The sequence below is a fragment of the Mustela lutreola genome, chromosome 11 (genome assembly GCF_030435805.1).
Source record: "Mustela lutreola isolate mMusLut2 chromosome 11, mMusLut2.pri, whole genome shotgun sequence".
NCBI classification, from domain to species: Eukaryota; Metazoa; Chordata; class Mammalia; order Carnivora; family Mustelidae; genus Mustela; species Mustela lutreola.
The window spans coordinates 96,864,755-96,888,776 of NC_081300.1; the positions used below are offsets into that span (position 1 = coordinate 96,864,755).

At 48.8% G+C, this 24,022-nt stretch overlaps 1 protein-coding gene across 2 annotated transcripts in view; it reads left to right on the forward strand.

Moving 5' to 3' along the window:
- Positions 1-23,643, forward strand: part of ATP6V0A2 (ATPase H+ transporting V0 subunit a2) — a 35,696-nt gene extending 12,053 nt beyond the window's left edge. The window contains exons 1-15 of one of the 2 annotated variants that reach the window (XM_059139304.1): positions 3,277-3,298; positions 4,555-4,637; positions 6,073-6,166; positions 6,865-7,077; positions 11,163-11,313; positions 11,515-11,651; positions 11,856-12,043; positions 12,148-12,238; positions 14,466-14,584; positions 15,430-15,640; positions 16,950-17,069; positions 18,050-18,169; positions 19,854-19,971; positions 20,336-20,507; positions 21,176-23,643. In XM_059139304.1, coding sequence (XP_058995287.1) covers positions 6,952-7,077; positions 11,163-11,313; positions 11,515-11,651; positions 11,856-12,043; positions 12,148-12,238; positions 14,466-14,584; positions 15,430-15,640; positions 16,950-17,069; positions 18,050-18,169; positions 19,854-19,971; positions 20,336-20,507; positions 21,176-21,275 — 1,653 coding nt within the window. In that variant the 5' untranslated portion in view covers positions 3,277-3,298; positions 4,555-4,637; positions 6,073-6,166; positions 6,865-6,951 and the 3' untranslated portion in view covers positions 21,276-23,643. Of the gene's footprint in view, positions 1-3,276; positions 3,299-4,554; positions 4,638-6,072; positions 6,167-6,864; positions 7,078-11,162; positions 11,314-11,514; positions 11,652-11,855; positions 12,044-12,147; positions 12,239-14,465; positions 14,585-15,429; positions 15,641-16,949; positions 17,070-18,049; positions 18,170-19,853; positions 19,972-20,335; positions 20,508-21,175 lie in introns of those variants that run through there. The other variant, XM_059139303.1, reaches the window with a different exon arrangement.
- The last annotated feature ends 379 nt before the right edge of the window (positions 23,644-24,022 follow it).

A 24,022-nucleotide genomic window follows, 5' to 3' on the forward strand; every position in this document is an offset into this window, starting at 1 on the left:
GCCTCAGACCCCATCCGGGTCTCACCAGTTGACGAGTACCACGTTTTGAAGCGAAGGTCTAGTGCGGAATCAGTTTGCATCTCACTGTCCCATCTCTTTGGTCTCCATTCTGGGACAATTTCTCAGTCTTTCCTGGACTTATAGAACCTTGATATTTGAAAATTCTTAGGTAGGATGTCCCTGCGTTTGGGTTTGTCTGATCTTTCCTCATGATTCGATCCGAGGCATGGGTCTTTGGCAGAAGTGATACTGTGTCCTCCTCACTGTGTCCCGCCGAGCGCGTGATTTGGCTCGTCCCGTGGCTGGTAACGTTTGCTTTGATCGCGTGGTTGAGGTGGTGATGCTTAGGCTTCTCCAGTATGAAGTCATCTTTTTTCTTTGTAATTAATACATGTTTCGGGGGACACGCTTTGAGCCTGTAACTCCGTAACTGAGTCATTCCTTATCAGATTTCCTTTCCCGTCTCCCCCCCCCCCCCCCCCGAGTGTGAGCGGTGGGGTTAGAGGTGGGGCGACGTACAGAGGAGTGGACTGGAGAGATGTGTTCTCCTGAAAAGACAACTCCCCTGTAGTTACAAGGGAAATACGTGCCTGTGGCAGGGAATTGGGAACAAAACGGGAAAGATGAACGAGAAAATTAATCTTCGTGATCCTGCTTAGGGAGAGCCCGTGCTGGCTTTCAGCGTGCGCTCTTCTAGTGCTTGTTCTGTAGGAGTTGGGGTGTTGGATTGACAGCTGGCGCTCGGGGTCCCGGATCTGGTTATTGTGTCAGGTTTAGGGCCTTTTGGGTTGACCGTCTCATCCCCTCGCGTCCTTGCCGACACCGGAGCGTATTTCTAGTCACTTCCCCCTTGTCGGTCTTGTTTCTAGGTGCTGACCACTCTGTGTTGGAGCTAGACTCTGGTGATCTCCCTCGGTTCGATGACCTGTATTCTGTGTTGTGTGCTGTCCCTGTCCCATCTTCAACCCGAGGTGGTTACGCTCCTTGACCCAGTAGTAGTTTTAAAATCGGGGCATCTTCAAACTCAGGTTTGCTGTAAATGCCATTTCTTCCCCTCCCCGCAGTTTAGTTTCTTCCATAACTTATTTTGGAGTAATTTCAGTTTCTAGAAAACTTGCCAGGAGAGAGCAGAGACTTGTATCCCTTCACCTGGATTTCCCAGTTGTTCCCACGTCCCCACATTTGCTCCATCAGCCACGTGCTCTCTCGGCGACTCTGTCCCCGTTTTCACTAGGTTCTTCGCATACCTGGGGACAGGAGGCCGCAGACGTGGCTCCATCACCCCAGAGTTACCCCCGTGTGTGCGCCCCCAGGCAAGGATGCTCTTACACAACCACCTGCCCCCATGAGAGAAACCAGTGCAGGTGCAGCACTTTTGTCCAATCAAACATGCCATGCCCGCCTCCAGCGGTTCTCCTTCCTTCCTGGTCCGGCCCCCTCCCTGGGCCTGCAGTGGCGTTGGGAACATGCATCCCGCCCTGTGGGCCGACGCCTCCCTCTGGGCCCCCTGAGATTTCTTCACAGCCAGACTCAGGCCACGTTCCAGGCAGGAACAACCTTGGAAGTCTCTCTGGCCACCTCAGCACCCACCATGTGACACGTGATGTCACCTGGACACGTTGGTGTCTGCCGGGTTCGTCCACTGTCTCGTCACCACGTTGCCCTCTGTGGTGGTTTAGTAATTTCCAAGTTGTGCTCATGTCCCTTTCCTCACCAGCCCGCCCACCACACTAGCGTCCGTGGACGACTCTTGTGAACCGGTCCCCTCGGTCATGGTGGCCGCGCGGTCCTCATTCCTGCTCTGCTTACTAGTGGTGGCACAGAAGGCCGGTTTCCCCCCTCTCGCGTCTGTGGACTCGGGCATTTCCGTTGTGTTCAATGACTCGTAGTCTGTTACGGTCCGTATTTATTTGGACACTCAAATTGTCCCTGATGATTTGGCTGCTGAGGGTCCCTTCCCTCATGGTCCCGTGTCCTTGGCCTCCGGCAGCATCCGCCGAGCCTTCCCTTCCTTTGTGGCACAGTGAGATGCCCCAGCTTCGTCCTGTGCTTTCCCTGCCTCAGCCGGAAATCGGCCGTTTCTCCAAGGACCACTGGTGCCTTTTAGCAGAGGACGGTGTTCTCAAAGATCCGCGTCCCATGGGCGCCTGGGAGGCTCAGTGGGTTAAGCCGCTGCCTTCGGCTCAGGTCATGATCTCAGGGTCCTGGGATCGAGTCCCGCATCGGGCTCTCTGCTCATCGGGGAGCCTGCTTCCTCCTCTCTCTCTGCCTTTCTCTCTGCCTACTTGTGATCTCTCTCTGTCGAATAAATAAATAAAATATTTAAAAAAAAAAAAAAAAAAAGATCCGCGTCCCAGAGTACTGCTGCCCCTGGGCCCTCTGAGCAGTCGGAGCGTATGTGTACACGTGCGCGTGCACACGCACACACACGCACCTGTACGTGCTTCGGTGGCTCCCTGTGCTTCGAGATTATGAAACCATGTGCTTTTAAACTATAACTCGAAATCCTGATCGGTTCTTTCTAGATGGAACCTTTCCCCCTGTTTTTAGTCTCTTTCCTGCCAGTGAGAAATCTGGCTCCCGTTGTCCTCAGTGTGTTTCATGAATTGTGCGGTCAGTGCACTCACTTATTCAACATAACCAATCTCCCGGCCACATGGACCATCTCCTCTGCCCACGCTGACCTTTGTCCTTGCTGTGGGGACCCCCCTGCCTGTGCTTCCTTGAGGCTCCCCGACCTGTTCCCCATCTTTTGTGGTCTGGGGCTGGATTCTTGGGCTGCTTCTCTCCTCTGTGTGCCCTCAGGGATCCTACATAATTTCACAGCTTTAAATACTGCCTCCCAACTGCTTAGCTTGGATCTCTCCCCACAAAAGCAGACTTTTGTATGTAACTGGCTACTCTAGGTCTACTTTTAAATCCTTGGAAGACATTTCCACCCAATGCCTAAAGCTAGACTCTGGATCTTTCCTAGCAAACCTGCACTGCCAGGCTTGTCCAGCTCGGTAAGTGGCAGCTCTGTCCTTCTGACTGCTCAGGTTTCACATCCTGGGGCTCCTCCTGATTCTTCTCTTTTCCTTCAGACCCTGTATTAATCCTGTAGCAGGGTGACTGGAGATGTGTTCTAACTAGGAAGAGACTCTGGTCTCCTGGTCCCGCCCCCGCTCCTGCCCTGATCCAGGACACGAGTGGCCACACCTCAAGTTCTTCCCTTCTGCAGCCGCCGCCTCTGTCCTCAGTTCCTGCCCCGGCCGCTGCCCTACCGTGCTTTCTCCTCCCAGCATCGAGAACCATCCCTGTAAGCCTTCACTTCACTTCCCCTCTTCAAACCCACCACGGGCTTCCTGTCTCACTTGGCAAAACACCCAGAGCCTTATAGCGTCTCCTCTTGCGGCTTCGTCACACATCTGCCCTGTCCACCCCCCACCAGTGTGTCGCCTCCTTGCTTTCCCTGTCCCTGCTTCCTCACGAGCTCTCTGGCACACAGAGGGTGTGGCCAGTGGCCACAGTGGCCCGCAGTGGCCACACGGCTTCCTCCCTTCCTTTAGCCTTTAAGCTCCGATGTCCCCTTCTCAGAGAGACCTTCTCTGGTCACCCTATTGAAAGTCACAGCCCCCAACCCCATGCCCCCGTCACCTCCTCCAGCTCTGTTTCCTTTGCAGCAGTTACCACTTCCCCCCTGTGGTGGACTCTGTGTTTTCTTTGTGTCTCTCACTGGGAAATCGGATATACCCCGCCCCTTCCAGGTCAGGGAGTTTTGTCTCTTTTGTTCAGTTCCGTATTCCTAGCACCTAGAACAGGGCCTGGCAAATAGGCTAAAAACGTACTCAGTTTTATATAGAGAGTATTTCTTAGTATTTATGGTAGTTCTGTAGGGTCTCCATGGACACGTGAATTAATGATACTGAACCACTGTCCTAGGGAAACACAGGGATAGTTTCTGCAAGCCTCTGCTTACATTTTTGTCCACCAATCAATACTAACCTTGTTTTATGTGTGTTTCTATTTAATATGTATTGTGGATTCATTAACACGGAACTCTTGCCAAGAGCGCTGTGACTCACGCCTGCACGAAGCTTATCTGACACATGGCATTTTGTGTGTGAGGCGCATCTCTGCCTTCTTGGGCCCAGGAACACTAGCTAGCACTTCAGCATTATGCCTGAGGACCATTTTAAATAGTGAAACCACCAGCAAAGAGCCCAAAAGTGTGAAAAACATAACTAAACTGTGACAAGGCTCCTTTACCGTATGAGATGGAACCAGAAGGCAGAGAACTGCCCTGTGTGACCTCAGCTGGATTAGGCACATCCCGGGACTCGGACTTTGGGCCGCTCTGTGTGTCTGTAAATGACCCCATGCTGTTGCCAGGGCTGATGTTAGGGGAAGAACACGCGGCCGGGGTGGGTGAGGGGCGGTTACGGAGCCTGGGGGCCCGAGGGCATCTGCACCTGTGGAGGGTGTGAAGGGGCCAACTCGTGACAGAATTTGAGCTGGCAGAGTTCTCAGAGTTCTGGATACAGAAGTAACAATGACCCTGATTTCTTCTTCTAGGGAGAAGTTATAAAATGGTATGTGTTTTTAATATCCTTTTGGGGAGAGCAGATTGGCCACAAAGTTAAGAAGATATGTGATTGGTAAGAACAAGAAACGTTTCATTTCATCTCTGTGCTCATGTACAGTGGCTTCTGGTTCTCCCTAAATAGCTCTGTGTTCGAGGAGACATGCAGCGCGTGCAAAGATTGCTGTGCTTAGTTCTGTGTCTTTGTTTTTAACGTTTAATTAGCCGTCTCTCTTGCCAGCGTTGTACATAAGATGCTTTAGAAGTAGAGACTGTTTTTAATAACATTCTCAGGTTTTATTTCTTCCCTGGGCATCAGGGCTTAAGAATAATTGGAGAAGGAACCAAATCTGAATTTTTGTGCCTCCGTGTTGCACTGAGCTCCACAGAGGCCTGTCTGTCATCAGGGAGCATCTGGTTCATTTTAGGCCGAACATTCGGCAGGTTTTTCTGTGCGCCGCGGGGGAGGAGGCCCGGATCCAGAGCCTGGCGTCACCACCCACTCGCTGGGTGAGCTCGGCGAGCCCCAAGACCAGGCCTCATTGGGCTTTGGGACTGAGGCGACACAGGCGACACAGGGGAGGAGTGCCTCAGCGAGAATCTCACTGTGACGTATATTCTCGTCAACAGTGGAAAAATAAGCAAGAGCCAAACAAAAATGTCAAAGAACACCCTTTGTTTTTAGATGGTCTTGTTTCTTTGGGAGTGAGGATGGGCTTGGGTATTTCCTTTGCAAAGTGTTTCCCAGAGGCTGATTCTCAGTCACGGGTGGCCTGGAAAGCCATTTCAGGTTTTATATGGACGAATCTGGTGTTATTCTTACAAATATATATTTATTTTAACATACAGTAGAAAAATTGTAACCAGCACGCAAACCCCTGATTTCATAGATATTGTTGCTTGGGATAAGGCTAGAGTTAAGTAGTTTTAATAGTTTTTAATAGTTTTAATAGTTTTAATAGTCAGAACTTAAAATGTTAAGTGTGGCGTAAAAATGTCAAGGTGGATGGGGAGGACGGCCTCTGCTCCCCCTGTGCCGGGGTGCCATGTGGCCCCCAGGAGATGGGCCCTGGGAGATGAGTGAGAGCTTTACTGCACCGCTGTCAAAGGCAGTTGCTAGGAAATCAGAGCTTTTTTTCCCTCCCACCGCCCTTTATTTTCTCTTTCTTTTAAGGTAATCACTGTTGTGTGTTCTTGCTTTTGTGTTTCAAACTTGTTTAATGATTCGCAGCCCAAGGGTGGTGGGGAATTTCAGAAAGTAGGAACTGGGAGCGAGCTCGGGGTGATCGAGGGCAGGAATGGAACATGGAACCGAGCGTGTGCTCGGTTTGTTCCTTCCTGCGCACATTTGTTGAGTGTCTGTGCGGGTCTGCGCCTTTTTCTCTCAAGGGGCTGCTTTTATCCCATTTGGAGGGAGATGTGCCCGCGTGCAACACTGAATTTAGTTCTGGTGTTTGGTGTAGCCTCTCCTGGTCCCGACGGGTGCGCGACTATTAAATTCTGTCTCCTAGTTACCACTGTCACGTTTACCCCTACCCGAACACCGCCGAGGAGCGGAAGGAGATCCAGGAAGGACTGAACACCCGGATTCAGGATCTTTACACGGTGAGTGAACGGGAAATGGTCGCCTCCTTCTCTGAGGCGTGTAAAACATTTATAAATCCGTTTGCTTTCTTTTTTGATACGGAAAATTTTGGTGCGGACGAATGGAAGTGTTTCAGGGAGATTGGGCCATCACTTACCTCCCTCCTCTGCATGCAAGTTTTCTTTTAGCGGCCTGTTAGAGACCTAGGTGGTGTTAAAGGGACTTTGGAGAAGATTCTCTGGTCATCAGTGTGTTTAAAGTGGTACCTGTTATTTTGCTTTCACCATGTTCACTGATGTTTCTGCTAATACCGGTGAGAGCTCTTGGGGGCAAGAAGTAGACTCCGACCCCTACAGCAAAAGGGGTTTCAGGCCACATGGAGGGTGGAGGTGGTGACTGTAGGGGTGACAGGTTGCTGAGCTGAGGCTGGGAGTGGCAAGAGTGGGGCGCTCCGTGGGCCCAGCCCAGCCACGGTGCTGCCACCCAGATGGTGACATCTAACCATTTCCTGTCCCCTTGGGGTGGTGTCCTGGAGGGTCAACTCCCTAGAGGGAGCCTCGGGTCGTCTGGGTCGTTTCTGCCGCTTCCCAGTGGTGCTGGGGTCAGGACGAGAAGGAACGAGCCACTCCCTTGCCTGCCCCCAGGAGAGGCAGGTGCCCGATGGACGGAGACTGACAAGTGTCCCCAGTGCTGGAAGCCCGTGTTTGTTCCCACCCAGGTGCTTCACAAAACCGAGGACTATTTAAGGCAAGTGCTGTGTAAAGCCGCCGAATCCGTCTACAGCCACGTCATCCAGGTGAAGAAGATGAAGGCCATTTACCACATGCTGAACATGTGCAGCTTCGACGTGACCAACAAGTGCCTCATCGCCGAGGTCTGGTGTCCCGAGGCTGACCTGCACGACCTGCGCCGGGCGCTCGAGGACGGCTCGGTAAGGCGACCTGGGGCCCGCCCCTGCCGGGGACCAGACGCCGGGACGGGGCTGCTCTGGGGGCGTGGGGCAGCCGGCTGCCCCGCACAGGGGAAGCGGGACAGCCCTGAGCGGAGAGAGGCCGCTGAATGGGCTGGTGTTCGGAGAGCCAGAGCTGTGCCGTGCGTGTGCGTGTGTCGTCTGTGCTGGGAGTACGGAATAGGGTCTCGTGGTTGAAAGAAGAGGTCTGTAAAGTAAAGGACACAGCGGAGCGGTCTCCTCCCAGCCCTGTTGCCTCAGAGATAGCTGTTGCTCCTTGTTACGTCTTCGAGTTTCGTAGTCGTAGGGAAGCAGGTATGAATGGGTGGTTTTCTTTCCTTTTTTAAAAGATTTTATTTATTTATTTGACAGAGAGAGAGAGAGATCACAGGTAGGCAAAGAGACAGGCAGGGCGGTGGGGGGCAGAGCAGGCTCCCTGCTGAGCAGAGGGCCTGATGCGGGGCTCGATCCCAGGACCCTGAGATCATGACCTGAGCCAAAAGCAGAGGCTTAACCCACTGAGTCACCCAGGCGCCCCAATGATAGTTTTCTTCACAAAGGGGTGCGTGCTATTCATTCGTACTATTCTTTCCACTTAATCAGATTTTGCTACTTTTTATAACTATGTAATATTCCACTGTGCGGATGTACTATAGCCAGTTGCATGGGTCCCCTGCTTGTTCACGTGGTCTGTGGTGTCGCGAATGCCATTGCAGTGACTGACACCTGACCCATCTGCAGGAGAAAGTCCCAGATACCGCCTGGCCACGTCGGTTTGATGATACCAGCCACTGCCCTGCTCTTATTCTGAGTGAAGTTGAAAATCTTTTCCATTCAGGAACCACTTAAATATTCCTTTTTTTTTTTTTTTAAGATTTTTATTTATTTGACAGAGAGACAACAAGAGAAGGAACCCAAGCAGGGGCAGTGGGACAGGGAGAAGCAGGTTTCCCGCAGAGCAGAGAGCCTGGTGCGGGACTCGATCCCAGAACCCCAGGATCATGACCTGCGCCAAAGGCAGATGCTTAATGACTGAACCACCCAGATGCCCTTATGGTTTCATTTTTTATTTTATTTATTTATTTATTTTAAAAAGATTTTATTTTTTTATTTGAGAGAAAGACAGTGAGAGAGAACATGAGCGAGGAGAAGGTCAGAGGGAGAAGCAGACTCCCCATGGAGCTGGGAGCCCGATGTGGGACTCGATCCCAGGACTCCAGGATCATGACCTGAGCCGAAGGCAGCCGTCCAACCAACTGAGCCACCCAGGCGCCCCTATAGTTTCATTTTTTAATTAAAAAATTTTAATTTAGATTGAGTTAACATATAACGTATTGTTAGTTTAGAGGTCAGTGATTCTTTTATTTTTATAAAATATTTTTATTTATTTATTTGACAGACAGATCACAAGTAGGCAGAGAGGCAGGCAGAGACAGAGAGGAGGAAGCAGGCTCCCCGGTGAGCAGAGAGCCTGATGCGGGGCTCGATCCCAGGATTCTGAGATTATGACCTGAGCCGAAGGCAGAGGCTTTAACCCACTGAGCCACCCAGGCGCCCTAGTGATTCTTTGAATACATAGTTTAAAGCAAGTTTCAGAAGAGTTCTCCCGAATTATGCTTTTTGGTATTCGTTCTCTTCTCTTGCTCTGGTTTCTTCCTTTAGGACCCACTGTCAGGTTTCAGTTGAACCTTCTTTGTTTTTCTTCAATGTCTGTCACTTTTTCTTGAGTCTTTTTTCCCCCCTCTTGAGTCCTTTTTATCTTTCTTTACTTCTTTTTTGATTTTTTAAAAATTACCATTCTTTTGCCTATTTCTCTTATGGCTTCGTTAACCAGGAAGGTTTCTTCACCTTGGGAGTTCCATCTAGTGTTGTCTCGTTGCTGAATATTTTTTCTTTTATTTCTGATTGCTTTCTGAGTTCTGTTAACCTCATTTATAATGGTATTTATCTAATAAATAAATACCTATCTAATAGGTATTTCTAATACCTAATTCTGCTTCCTGGTGCTTTTTCATATCATGCATTATTTTCCTAATTTTTTTTGCTCATTTTGAAATGAGTAAGGTAAATTTTTGTCTGATTTGTGGACATGTCCTCCTGCTCAGTCTTTTTTTTACTATAACTTTTTTTTTTTTTTTTAATATTTTATTTATTTATTTGACAGAGAGAAATCACAAGTAGATGGAGAGGCAGGCAGAGAGAGAGAGAGAGAGAGAGAGAGGGAAGCGGGCTCTCCGCTCAGCAGGGAGCCCGATGCGGGACTCGATCTCAGGACCCTGAGATCATGACCTGAGCCGAAGGCAGCGGCTTAACCCACTGAGCCACTCAGGCGCCCACTATAACTTTTTTTTTTACTATAACTTTTTTTTTTACTATAGTCTTTTTTTTACTATAACTTTATGTAAGTTTTGACCTCCATCCTTCTTTTGATCACTCTAAAATGTAATGAGTTTTCTGAAAGCATGTTTAAATATTCAAGGAAATTCTGTATTAGACATAATATATATTTATACATATGAAAATATTTTTAAGATACAAAAGGGAACCATACATTACATAAATATAAATACATCATCTGTTTTTATCTTGGTTTTACGGAACACGTTCAAGGTACTTAAGGGACTTTTAAAAGAGGGCAGATTCAGGATCACTTTCCTAACTTCACAGAATTTTCTTTACTACTTCTGAGCAGGGATCAAAAATCTGTAAGCCCTTGGACCTGAGGCTTCCTCTCTCCTTCTTTTACCTGGAACTTCTCTTTCCTTATCTCTTTTGTTCCTGTCCTGCTCAGTTTCAGTTTCATTCCTGGGTCTCTCATCAGTGGGGCGCCCCTGTGGCGGGAGGATGTCCCGGCAGGTGTTCTGTGAGTATGGGGGAGCTGGACCGCTGTGTCCCCGCAGACCTCACTTCCTGTGGATCCCTTGCACTCATATACTCTGGAAGTAGACAGAACCCTTCCCAGTTCCAGCTGCTTTTCTTGGGTCGCCCTTCTGTGCTTTCCAGGGAATGCCTTTGACTCTCTTGGGATGTTTCTTCCTTGGGTCTCTCCAACGCCACATTGCTTCTCTCGCTTCCTCTGGTCTGGAGACTCTTTCTGTGCAGGTGTCATTGTGTTGAGCTGTTTGTCCCCATTTGCATGTGGTGGCTTGTGGGGACATGCTTTTGTGAGAAGTGTTGTCTGTGGGATTTTGGTTTTGCTCTCTGGTTGCCCTGTCTGCTCTTGAAGGGATTCGGGGCGGTTCAGAACTCTGTGCCATTGGGGATTTTCCCAGAATCCCCTTACTGGCAAGTATCTTAAATAGAATTTGACTGGAAAATCGACTCCTCTTCTAATAACCTGTTTTACTTTATTTAAAAAGGTTTTCCTGGGTGGCTCAGTGGGTTAAACCTCTGCCTTCAGCTCAGGACTTGATCTCAGGGTCCTGGGATGGAGCTCCGCATCAGGCTCTCTGCTTGGTGGGGAGCCTGCTTCCCCCTCTCCCTCTGCCTGCCTCTCTGCCTATTTGTGATCTCTGTCAAATAAATAAATAAACTCTTTTAAAAAATAAAAAGGTTTTCCCTCCCACTATGAATAAACACATTTCTGAAGAATTGTGAACGTTGAAGGAGAAAGCTTACGTACATGACTTTGCTGTACTAATGTTGACATTCTGATTCATTCTCATCTATTTTTTGGTTTTATTAGTAATATTGTGTAGTTGTCTCCAGATTCCTCTTGAACATTTTGAAGAGATAAAAGATTAAGTTTCAGTTTTACGTTAGTGATTCTGAGACTGCCTTAAGTACATATCGCTGTCATTCCCGGTCTTGCTGTTTGCTTCCTGCCCTTGCAGCCTGGCTACACGCTTCCTTCTGTAAGACCGAACCCCCAAGTCCTACCCCCCAAGACTTCCTGTCTCCTGTGGCCACTCAGCTGCCCTGGACTCACCGTGCCAGGCCCCCCCAGTGGTGGTTTGCACGTCCCCATGCGCCACGCAGAGCCTTGCCTGTCCGGGCTGGCAGGGAGCCATTGGTTGTTGAATGAACTCTTGGATGGTAATTTTTTTTTCTTTCTTTTTATGCGAAAGAGAGAGAGCGGTGCTACGATCCCCTCGTTCATGAACACGATCCCAACAAAAGAAACACCCCCAACTCTCATCCGCACCAACAAGTTCACCGAGGGGTTTCAGAACATCGTGGACGCCTACGGAGTTGGGAGCTACAGAGAGGTGAACCCAGGTCGGAAGCCTGAGGAGTTTTTGTCTGATCGCTGCCGCCTCTGCCTGTGAGGATGCGGCCGACGCTTGCGAAAGGCTCGCGGCTCCCGTCCTGTCCGCCTGTCCGTTCTCTTGCGGGAGTTCTGGAGAAAGTCAAGTGTTGGCATGAACTAGAATTTCCTGCCTCTGGCGAACCAGGTCTCTCGCTTTGCTCTCCCTGCAGCTGTCTTCACCATCGTCACGTTCCCCTTTCTGTTCGCCGTGATGTTCGGAGACTTCGGACACGGCTTTGTGATGTTCTTATTTGCTCTCTTGCTGGTGTTGAATGAAAACCATCCCAGACTGAAGCAGTCACAGGAGGTGAGAGCATAGACACCCCGCTTGGTACACCGGGGCGGGCGATTAGTAGTCGCTCCCCTCTTTTTGACTAAACAGGGGACGTTTCTCAAGCGTGGGCGTCTGGCAGCAAGCGTCCCTGACTGGGCTGGCAGGGGCGTGGGCCTGTGGGCAGCGCTGGGGCGTGCCCTGCTCACGGCCCTGCTCACGGCCCCGCTTCGGCCGCAGATCATGCGCATGTTTTTCAACGGCCGCTACATCCTGCTGCTGATGGGGCTGTTCTCGGTGTACACGGGCCTCATCTACAACGACTGCTTCTCCAAGTCGGTCAACCTGTTCGGCTCCGGCTGGAACGTGTCCGCCATGTACAGCTCCAGCCACGGCCCGGCGGAGCGCAGGAGGACGGTGCTCTGGAAGTAAGCGCGGCCCGGGCACCCCGCGCGGGGTTCGGGGGAAGAGCGTTTCCCGAGGCTCCTCCACGCCCCGGCCGTGCGGCCGCTCACTCCGCTCTCTGTTACAGTGACTCCGTCGTCAGGCGCAGCAGGGTTTTGCAGTTGGACCCGAGTGTTCCTGGAGTGTTCCAAGGCCCTTACCCTCTTGGCATCGATCCCGTGAGTGTGCTTTTTCCTCGTCATGATCACGGCTTCCTCTGGGGTGCCGCTTGGTTGTCATTGTCACGGGGCTCCCTCAGGCTCTTGGGCGTGGCTCACGCCATTACACACCGTGGGGAAGATGCCCTGGGGGGGTTTCTGCGTGGGCGGCGGTGGCCCATGTGCGTCCCTAATGAACTTGGTTTAGAGATGAAGCTGAGCTGTCCCTTTGGGAAAGCAGGTCAGTGCAGAGGGGCAGCTGCACTCCGGCATGGTTCCTGACCTGTTTTTACTCTAGGGAGAGCCGGCCCTTCGGGAGCCCTTCAGGGCAGGCTGCTCCCTACGTTTCTTCTTTGTATGTGAGGATTATTATTATTATTTTTTACCCTTTCATCTAGAAAGAAATAGTATGGAGTTTTAGAGCCTGAAAAGGGAGCTCAGAGTTCTCAGGGTGCTTGTGGAAGTAGTTTTTGAAATGGGAAGTGTTGGAAAAGGAAGACGTAGCTGCAGGGGGCCAGGAAGGCCTGCTGTCCCCCACAAGGTTGTTGCCCAACCCCCAATAGCACTCAGTGAGCCAGTTCCCCATCCCCACCCCCACCCCTGCCTTCATTCCAGGCCTCCTCCAGGCTGAGGCACTGTTTCTCGGGACTGTCCGGCATCTTCTGGAGGAATCTCACCCTGGAAAGGGGAGCTTAGAGACCAGCTCAGAATTGGTCTGGGGGCACATGCTGTAACTGCGTACAGGAATGAGAAAACAGAATGACACAGGTCCAGCCTGCCTTCTTCCGAGCTGTCTAAGCCTCTGAATTATTCTGTTCATTCTCACCTTTACACATAATTTGTATAAATCAGCGTTTTTGCTTTCTGTCTTCATATAATTGGAAGCATGCAAAAACTTTTATAATAATTCCCTTTGGTTTTGGAGGCAAATTCCTAATAACGTGTGGCCTAACTTGAAGGAAAGAAAGGTTTCTGAATAAAGGCCCCGAGGAAGGAAGTTCAGGTGGTGTTTTGAGGGGGAGGAGGAGACTGAGGCATGGTACTGCTTCCTTTTGCTTTGGTTTAATTTTAAAAATCAACATTTCTCTGATCTAGTTCAAAAATAGAGCCACGTGTGTACCTGGTGTATGTACAAGGTGCAGGTCTCCTGAAAGGTCTCCCCCGCCCCGTCCTAATCCCCTCAGACCCCACCTCCAGCACGGGAACCAGTGGGGTGAGTCGCTAGTGTTTCCTCGCAGGAAACAGATACACCTTTCTCTCCCCTCTTCTTTGCCTGAAAGATCGTTCTGTGCCCAGTTGCGTTTAGCTTATTCGCCAGACAGAGACTTCGTGTTGCCGTTGCCGTGTCGCCCTGTTGCTAGTTTTCCTGCTGTCCTGCCCCCTCCTGCCCTCTGGGTCTCACAGTGGCCGCTGGCAGCCCGCTCTAACCCACCGGTCCAAACAGTCAAGCTGAAGTCAGCCGAAAGTCTTCTTTCTAAAGTCTTACTTGCACTTAAAAAGAACGAGTCCTTCTGTCCTAAGAGGCCCTGTTTTCCTTTTCCTAATCCTCCCAAGTGAGGGACTCAGAGTGATTTTGTCAGAGAGAGAGAGAAGCAGTCACAGTGGGCTCTGCGGGGCTGGGACAGGAAGCCCCGGGGAGTCCTGCCGGAGTCCCTGGGCCTTATCAGCAGCTGCTGGGCCTTATCAGCAGCGTGGTTTGGCTGCTCTGCGCTTCTGCTTCCTTCCTCTCTCTCTCCCCCTCTCCCCGCTTCCTTGTTTTCTGTTAGACTTTATTATAAAATGCACATACACGGGATGTATAAAACATGTATGTAAAGTTACAACATGCATATTTGTATGGCCCCTGCCCAGGGTAAGGCACCCAGGGACCTGGAACGGGCCCCGCTGTCCCCAGCTGTCCCCAGAGGGACCCCCCCCCCCCCCCCGACTCTGTGTTACTCTTTCTCTTGCACTTCCTTTTAGTGTCGCTGCCGAGTCTTGGATCCCTAAACACAGTACTGTTTCATTTGGCGTCCTTTGAACTTTACCTTAAAGATAGAATTGTTTGTAATAGTCTGTGGCCCTGGTTTAAGAAAATCAGCGGTTCTCAGCTCAGAGGCGTCAAGAACAAAGTCTGAATGTTGCCTTCTTTTTGAATCTCTAGCTGCCTTTTGATTTAAGGGAGGAAAATGTGCCCAGTGTCACCTGGGTGCCCCCAAGCAGGTGAAGGAGGTTAAAGATGTCTTGTCTTGTTTTGTTTTGTCTTCAGATTTGGAACTTGGCCACAAACCGTCTCACTTTTCTAAACTCTTTCAAAATGAAAATGTCTGTGATTTTAGGAATTATTCACATGACTTTTGGAGTCATTCTGGGAATATTTAACCACTTGTAAGTACAGATTCTTTTTTTAAAAGCAGTATTTATAAGCCAAGCTTGGTATTTCTTAAACTTTGCTTCTTGAGGGTAGACTATATGGGTCTTAAAGGCAGCTGGTGTGGTGGTGTGTTGTTTCTTTGATTCGGTGGTGACAATACAGGTGTTTGGTCAGTGATTAGTTTATTTAGCAGCTATTTATTGAGTGTATAGCACACGGGTGCACTATACTGCATAGGGCACTGGTCTACACTATGTGCATCGAATACAGGCTTTGCCCCCATGGAGTCTGACACTTGAGGGAGGGAGGCATGCAACATGTACATTCCAATGTATTTCTGGAATTGATTTTTGTTATGTTCTTTTTTCATTTTATAAATTAGAAAACTGTTTACCAGCATTAGTGTGTAAAGAGGAAGAGGTTGTATTTTCTTTTTTTTTTAAATTAAATTAAAAAATTTTAAAAAATTTTTATTCATTTTTTCAACAGAGAGAGCTCACAAGTAGGCAGAGAGGCAAGCAGAGAGAGGGGGAAGCTAAGCAGAGAGCCCGACGCGGGGCTTGATCCCAGGACCCTGAGATCATGACCTGAGCTGAAGGCAGAGGCTTAACCCACTGAGCCACTCAGGCGCCCCTGTATTTTCTGACTCTAACTGGGTCTCATGATGAAACACCAGCATTTTCACTGTGCTTAAACTTGTTTTCTTCATGGACATACCTGAATCCTGTACGAGTTGTCAGAAGACAAAGGCTGTTCCACTGAGCTAGACCTTGTCCCAGGGAATGGAAGAGTACTTTACTCTTTATTCTCTGTCTCAGTCCAGACTGGCTCAGGGTTTGGTCGATTCCTTTTTCCCTAGGCATTTCCGGAAGAAGTTCAATATTTATTTGGTTTCCGTCCCGGAACTTCTCTTCATGCTCTGCATCTTCGGGTACCTCATCTTCATGATCGTCTATAAGTGGCTGGTGTACTCGGCCGAAACCTCCAGAGTTGCCCCGAGCATTCTGATCGAATTTATCAACATGTTTTTGTTCCCGGCTAGCGAAACAAACGGCCTGTACGCAGGGCAGGTGGGTAATGCTCCTTTCCACTCTCAGGAACTTAAAGGAAGTCCTCCCGAGAGCCTTTTTGTGTCGATTAGTGGGTGATGGAAGGTGCTTTCCACAGCCTTCCTGGCTGAGAGCCTTTTTGTGTCGATTAGTGGGTGATGGAAGGTGCTTTCCACAGCCTTCCCGGCCGAGAGCCTTTTTGTGTCGATTAGTGGGTGATGGAAGGTGCTTTCCACAGCCTTCCCGGGCACGTAGGGGCTTCCTGTTTCTCTGGATGTGATCACATGAGCTGCCACCCTGCCCTGGACGCTGGGCTGGGGGATCTGGTCAAGCAGTGTTGTGGGAACTCGCTGCCACTCGTAGCCGTCTGAAGTGCTGGGAAGAAAGTATATTTCTGGAGGGTTTCTGAGTGCTGGCGAATCCCCCTCTTTTTCTAGTTACTTCATTTATTTATTTAAAAGATTTTTATTTATTTATTTGACAGAGATCACAAGTAGGCAAAGAGAGAGCAGGAAGCAAGTTCCCCACCAAGCGGGGAGCCTGATGCAGGGCTCAATCCCAGGATCCCAGGAGCACAACCTGAGCCGAAGGCAGAGGCCCCAACCCACAGAGCCACCCAGGCGCCCAATATCCCTACTTTTCTTTTCTTTTTTTTAAAAGATTTTATTTATTTATTTGACAGAGCGAGATCACAAGCAGGCAGAGAGGCAGGCAGAGAGAGAGAGGGAAGCAGGCTCCCCACTGAGCAGAGAGCCCGATGTGGGGCTCGATCCCAGGACTCCAAGATCACAACCTGAGCCAAAGGCAGAGGCCCGACCCACTGAGTCACCCAGGCGCCCCAGTATCCCTACTTTTTAAAGAAAATGCTTTTAGTTTTGTTCTGAATCCTCTTTTAGTATTTTTCTCATGTAAAAGTGAATCCACTTACTATGTGCTCACGTTCCTTATGTCCTCTTTGGAATGATAATGAAAAAATCCAGAACAGGAATATAAAGAACAGCTTGTATTGGTATTCGCCCTCTTACGGTATTTCCAGAAAATTAATTAGCTGGAGTTTGAATCTGTCCAGAATTTTCTTACTTGTTCCTTAGATCGGAACCGAATGATACTGTTCCATTCTGTCGGCAGTGTTACTCTTTGGTTCTAGAATTCAGCTAGGAGTCTAGAAGACATGCACCAGCAGGAAGGATTTGGCTTATGTTTACATTCTGTTCCTTGTTTCTGCGAAGAAGGAGACACTGTCCTTGGGCTTCGCTCACCAGGTGGGCCGGGGGCCCGGCTCGCACTGTGCTTGCATCCTAACGGGCTTCCTCCCCCTCCGCGCCCGCAGGAGCACGTGCAGAGACTGCTGCTGGCCGTCACCGCGCTGTCTGTCCCCGTCCTCTTCCTAGGAAAACCGCTCTTCTTGTTGTGGTTGCACAACGGGCGCAGCTGCTTCGGAGTGAGCAGGGTAAGCGTGAGTCGGGAGCGTGTGCGCGGGCGGCGAGCCGAGTCCGCTTTCAGGTTGTACAAGGAAGAGCAGCCCGGGGCCAGGGATGCCGACTCCCCTCTCTTCTCCCCGGCCCCTCCGCCTGCTGTTGTTGGGGTTCGACTCCTCCCTGTGTGCGTGGACCCACACCGCGTCTGTCCTTCTGTGCCTGCCTGTGTCACTGAGCACCATGGCTCCAGCTTTACCCCTGTCACCCCTTTTAAGGCTCAGTCACATTCTGTTGCGTGGCGAGACCGCATTCTGTTTGTCGGTCTGTCCATTCGTCAGCGGATGCTTGCATTGTTGCTGCCATTTAGCTCATGTGGCTCTGCTGCTGGGAGCCCGGGCGTGTGAGGCTCTGTTCCAGTCCTTGCCGTCGGTGCTCTAGGATACGTACCTGGAAACGGAGCCGTGCGATCACGCAGAGGGGCTTAATTTTCCGAGGCCCCATCGCCGTTCTCCACGGCAGGTGCGCCGCTTCACGTTCCTGCTGGCGGGGAGCAGAGAGCCGGTTCCTCTGCACCGCATGGAGACCTACTGGTCTTTTAATAACAGCCATCTTAATCGGGGGGGAGAAGGGGGAGTACTTGTGGCCTTGCAAACAACTTTTTAATTTAATTTAATTTAATCTTTTTGATTTCAAGTTTTTATGTAAGTTCTGGTTAATTAATACATACGGTACAATTGGTTTCAGGAGTAGAATTGAGTGATTCCTCACTTACACACAACACCCAGCGCTCCCCGCAACAGATGCCCCCCTTCAGGCCCGTCCCCCATCTAGCCTGTCCCCTACCAACCCTCGGTTTGTCCTCGGTTTGTTTTCTGTCGTTAAGTGTCTCTTAATGACATTTTATTCTCAAAGAACTGAGTCCTTAAGAGAAAGGAAGGGGCTCTGATGTTGGATTTGTCCCGTCCTTACGATTTCCAAGGCAATGACTCTGCCTTCTTTTGGTTGTTGTCAGAGTGGTTACACGCTTATAAGAAAAGACAGTGAGGAAGAGGTTTCTCTGCTGGGAAGCCAAGACATAGAAGAAGGAAATAACCAGATGGAAGATGGATGCAGAGAAATGACATGCGAAGAGGTAATAGTCTCTGTTACTGTCGAAAACACTACACTGGAAGCCAAGCTCTCCGGTGCCTGGCTGGCTCAGTCGGTTGATCTCAGGGTGGTGAGTTCGAGCCCCACGTTGGCACAGAGTTTGCATAAAAAAAGAGAGAGAGAAGAAAAAGCAACTAAGCTTTCATGGAGGTATTCACCATGAGAATGATGATAATAATCATCTTAAAAAACAAAGAGAAACTGAACTCCAGACACGGTCACACAAGCTTCCCAGACGCTGCTTTGGTCATCTGTTCGTCAGAAGGGTTCTTCTCATTTTGCTTTTTCAACTTTGCGGGGGGATTTGTAGTGTTACTATCACGTGCTGTCATGGGAAGTGACTTCAGATGTCACGAGCTTTGCTTTTGGAAGGTTCTTGTCTCAGAACTTTTTCCTAGTTGTATGGAGGAGACGGCCTGCTTGACCCCGGCTTTCAGGGCAGCCTGCTGACTGGCTCCCGTCAGGACAGGAGCCGTGTGAGCTCCGGGCTTAACTGGTTTGTGGGTCTCCAAGAAGTCTGGGAACTTCTTGGTTCTTGGCAAGTTTCTTTTCCATTCTGAAGCCAGTTGGCGCCCCGATTTTGGAACCTTGGCCACAGCTAGTGCTGACTGATTTTCTTTAGTCTTTCAATAAGAGAGAAAAGTGCTCTTGGCTGATTGTTACATTAGGAAGAATCCCTAGGACGTACTGTGACGATCTGTCTGGGGTCACTTGCCATCCCCAGACCAACAGCTGCTCGGGTAGTCTGCACGGGCCGCTGTAGCACAGAAACCGACTGCCAGAAGTCCAGGTTCAAGATGTTGGCGGGGCTGGTTTCTCTTCCTTGGCTTGTGGACGGCTGCCTTCTCAGTGTGTCCTCACGGGACCTTGTCCTCCATGGGCATGTGTCTCTTCTTGTAAGGACACCCACCCTTAGGATCTCTCTTCACCTTAATATTCCCCTTCAAGGCCTTGTCACCAGACACAGTCACACTGGGGGTCAGGGCTGTAACACAGGAATTTGGAGGGGGACACAGTTTAGCCCTTGAGCTGGCGCTGGGGGTTTGGGATCAGGGGCGGGAGAAGCAGATCCCCCCAGAGAAGGGAGGCACAGTCCTGGCCACACACAGCTGAGCCGTTTTGCTACTTCATGTTTGTGGAAGCTTCCTTTGGTCATCCAATAAAGACTGAACAAAATTTCTTATAATCAACATTTTATAATTATTACGTAATTGAGTTTTGATTTGGGATGATTAATGATTCCCAAGATCATAACAAAGACCAAGCAGCAGAGCCCCGAGAGCATCGGGGGCCTCCTTTCCAGGGTCGCGCAGCCTTTTCACCATCGGGGGCCCCTTTTCACAGTTTCTCTTTGTGAGGCTTGCGTTTACCTCTCAGACGTGTACAGGTAGCCAGAGTCTAGCTCCTGAGTCACCCTGGACTGTGAGGGTGCCATAGGGGAAACTGAGGCCGGGAGCGCTACTGTGTAGGTCACATAGTGGTCTGTGGTAGAGCTGGGAGTGGAGCTTGGAGCTTTGCTTCACTGTTCCTCATGCTCTGGGTGTTGTCCCCAACATCACAGATGCCACTTCTGTCACCGAGAGCAAGGGGGCGAAGTGGGACACAGGGTGACTTGTGGGACCGTGTGGGCAGTACACTGGACCTAACACATGTGTGATCTCTCCCAGTTTAATTTTGGAGAAATATTAATGACCCAAGTGATTCATTCCATCGAGTACTGCCTGGGATGCATCTCCAACACCGCTTCCTACCTGAGGCTCTGGGCTCTCAGTTTGGCTCACGCACGTAAGTCTTCGCTCAGACCCGCAGTTCCCAAACTCTGTGCTGTGACACCCCACTGTGCCACAGGGAACCCCCAGGGAGGCGCCAGACCCAGTTTGGGTCAAGTCCTCTCTCTGGGAGGCAGGCCTCGGATTTTTCTGGCATGCCCCGTCTTCCTCAGGGTTTGCGATGATCAGGGGCTGCTTAGCCTCAGGGGCTGGTTCACTTTGACATGAGAAGCAGATCACATCTGGAGTCGGTAGGCGTGTGTATTATTTCGTGGGTAATAAGTCAGAATTGTCAAAAGGAAACCTGGTCCCATGAGCTAATGGCGGTGCCTTGGCGCGTGTGAACAGAAGTGAACTCTGCCAACTGCCTCCGCCCACAGAGTTGTCCGACGTCCTGTGGACCATGCTGGTGCGTGTGGGCCTCCGAGTGGACACCACGTACGGAGTCCTGCTGCTGCTGCCGGTTATCGCGCTCTTTGCGGTTTTGACAATTTTCATCCTTTTGATCATGGAAGGCCTTTCTGCATTTCTTCACGCCATACGCCTCCACTGGTGAGTTCGAAATTTAGCTTTGAGACTGTTACTTAAAAAAAAGGAACCCCCTTCCTACATGTAGATATATATAACCCACACAGATCTGGCCACTTCAGGGAGGCTGGTGCTTGCCTTCCCGACCCTGGGATCTGGATTCAGATCCCCTGAGTTAAAATGGTATTTTGTTTCTGAAATATTATCACTGACAACTAAAAGCAGGTTTATGCTTGCTGGATACCTCCGTGTGCTTAATGCTTTTAATTCATTTGGGGTCTGGAAAATTCCTTTATCTTATTATAAAATAAAGTAAAAATTCTCATGTATTTCTTAACATATAACTATTTCTAGCATATATCGGCTTACTTGTGTGTGTGACAGTACCAGAGTGCAGAGAGAGGCGCGTCTGTGTGGAGTGCGTGAGGTGGCCTGATGGGTTTGTGTTTCTGTTACACATGGAGAAAGGCGACATGGGGCACATACAACATACAACATACAACAATGTATTTTATTTAAGTCAAAACATTTGTGCCATGAGAGCATGTACAGAAGGGAAGCAGCTTCAGCACAGGAAATTTGTTTTTTTTTGTTTTTATTTGTTTTTTAACTTACACATGTTGTTTTAAGAGATGTTGGAAGTGTTATTCACAATCTTTCATTGATATACTGAATTTTTTTTTTTTTTTTAGGGTAGAATTTCAGAACAAGTTCTACGTTGGTGCAGGCACCAAATTTGTTCCTTTCTCATTCAGACTGCTTTCGTCGAAATTCAGTGACGACGTGGCATGATCACGTTGCCGTACCTAACGAGCTGTCAGATTTATGGAGAATTATCATGTTACAGAATTTCACTTACGTCAGATTTACGATAGGAAAAATTCCGTCTTCATTGATTGCCTTATGATATAGCCAAATAATTCTGTAAGATATACCTCTTCCTCTGTTAAATATTTTGTAAAGTTTATCAACTTCAGATCTCTAAATTTCTTTCAGTTTTTACAATGAGCAAATATAAGTGAAGGCCCAAAGTTATGTTTAAGTTATTTTTAAAAATACAGGCTTGGGGGAGAGAAGCAGTTTTGAACGGCTCATTGAAAATGGTCTTCGATACTCAATTCCTTTTTACCCTATTAAAAAACAAAAAGTCATTCTGTCGCTTGACGTTGTCAGATAATATTTTCCAACAGCTGACGTTAAGTATAGTTTTTTAAAAAATTTAATGACGGATAATCAAAAGATTCACGTTCTGCCTGATTATAAGTATGTAAACATTTTTTTACTGTATGCTGTCTAGGCCTGCAAGTAGGGGGCTGTTTCTACAATTTTGTCTTGTTTTAATAATTGGGGGAAATGGGATAAAATAACGAACAACAGATGGTTATCCCACTTGTATATTTTTAAAAATATTCTAATCCTGTTATCCTTATGTAAAGCCAATTATGAGAATTGTATGTTTGAAAGATAAAACTGTATCCTGAGCCTTAAAACCCAGCGTGACTGTAGAAGATACAATGTGGATGTGATTTGAACTTAGAGACCAGTTTAGCTGATGTTACTGAACCAAAAGGGGTTTATATTGAGTGAAGAGCAGAGCAAAAAGTAGTGTTTTGTATATTTTTATAACAAAATATAAATTAAGATATTTTACCATGAAGAGATTGCACCTCTCCTTGAGAACAGTATGATTATAATTTTTTACTTTCAGACTAATTCTAAATAAAGGTCTGATAAAGGAATTTAGAGTTAATTTAAACTTTCAAACACTGTTCGGATCAATTGAAAATTAATTCTTATTATCTGTAGTTTAAATTCATCTGTTCACGTGACATTCAGTTTTGAATGAATGTGGGTCAGTCCTACTGAACATTTTAACCTGTCCAGACAGTCCCTGACTTAACAATCGTTCGATTCAGTGAATTTTGATTGAATGATGGTGCGAAAGCCATATGCATTCTTGGAATTTCGAGTCTAGACCTTGTCGCGGGCTCCCGATCCGCGGTCCTGTGCTCTCTTATGATGCGGGGTCGTGGCCACTGCTCCTCGTCAGCCCTGCGATCACAAGGGTCCCAGACGCCCCCGAACCCTCACGGCCGAGCCGTCTGTTGCTGTCAGCGCGGGAGTCAAGAAATGACACGAGGGAGTAGACACTTCCTTATAGAACAGGCTTCGTGGTGGGTGATTTTGTCCCGCGGGAGGCTTGTGTCATGCCCTGCGCACGCGGAAGGTGGGCCGGAGGTTGGCTGTGCTAGATGCGTTTTCAACTTAGCAGATTTTCAACTTACGCTGAGACCCCATTGTAAGTCAAGGAAGATTTATATTCTTGTAAATTATGTTCACTTTTCGTATTTTACTGTAGTTGATTTTAGATAATTATTTCCAAAAAGAAATCTGCGGCGTTCCCACTTCGGTAACGTTCTGAGGAAGGCGCACGAGAAGGCCGAGTTGTCCCCGCACTGCTGCACCTGGCTGGTGGCAGAGGTTGGCATTTACATCCCAAGCTGAGCTTCCGGGAGCCTGGAGTCTAAGCGTATCTTCTCAGGGAACGTCAAGACCGGTTTGCTGAGAGGCAGGGACTGAGCACGCTGGCCTGGGACTCGGCCATGAAACCTTTCTAAGTGTAGTAAACGCGTCGGGTTGCTTCTAAGTAAGCAGTTTCCCAAAGCCGGTTTGGAGGGGCTGCGTTTTGTCCCTCCTGTTAGAGTGTCCGACCTAAAACGGTGCTGATGAGGCTCTGGGAATTGATTCTGCCCTCAGAGTTCAGTTTCCCCAGCAAGGGGTAATGTTGGTTGCACACTTCTTTGGAGGGGACACAAAATCTCAGTAACGCTGCTCAGGTCGCAGACTTGTCCCTACCAGCTGGCATCTTGATTACTGCTTACTCCAAGGAACTGTGGTAAGAAAATGGTAACTAATTCATCCCTGGGAAACCCTCGATTTCAGGGCACCATTAACTGATTCGTAAACAAGGGACATGCGGCGTCTGCTGCAATCTTTTCGGGCCCCCTCTTGTAACTTGTTACGGGCCAGTTGGTCATTCTTAAGGAACAGCTCTTATCAGGATATAGAACAGAAAGGGCAGAGTCATTTCTTAAATTGAAACCTATGTAGTAGATACGTAAACTACCTTATTCTATGAAAAAAACAAAACAAAACAAAACAGTAGTATAACTTCTGTGAGAGAACTTTCTAGAAATAGAGTTTGATGATGTCTTTCAGGCACCAGGGGACTTTTTTTTTTTTAATTTCCCCTCCCTAAAGCTATAGGTTCCAATGTCAGGTTACCAGAGTAGTTGCTGCACTTAATTTTTAAGCTGTTTGGTAGAACTATTCCACGTACAGTTTTCAAGACAAAACTTCATTCCCTTAGTAGCAAATATCCAGAGGAAAAATGGTCAGTTGTCTGGGGAATGTCAGATATCTATGTGTTTTCCCAAAGAGGACATGGCATGACAGCCACCTTTTCCAGTTTTGATTCAGGTGTTCACTCTGTGTCTTAATGCAGTCCTAACATAAAAATCCAAGGGATTTCTTCAGGA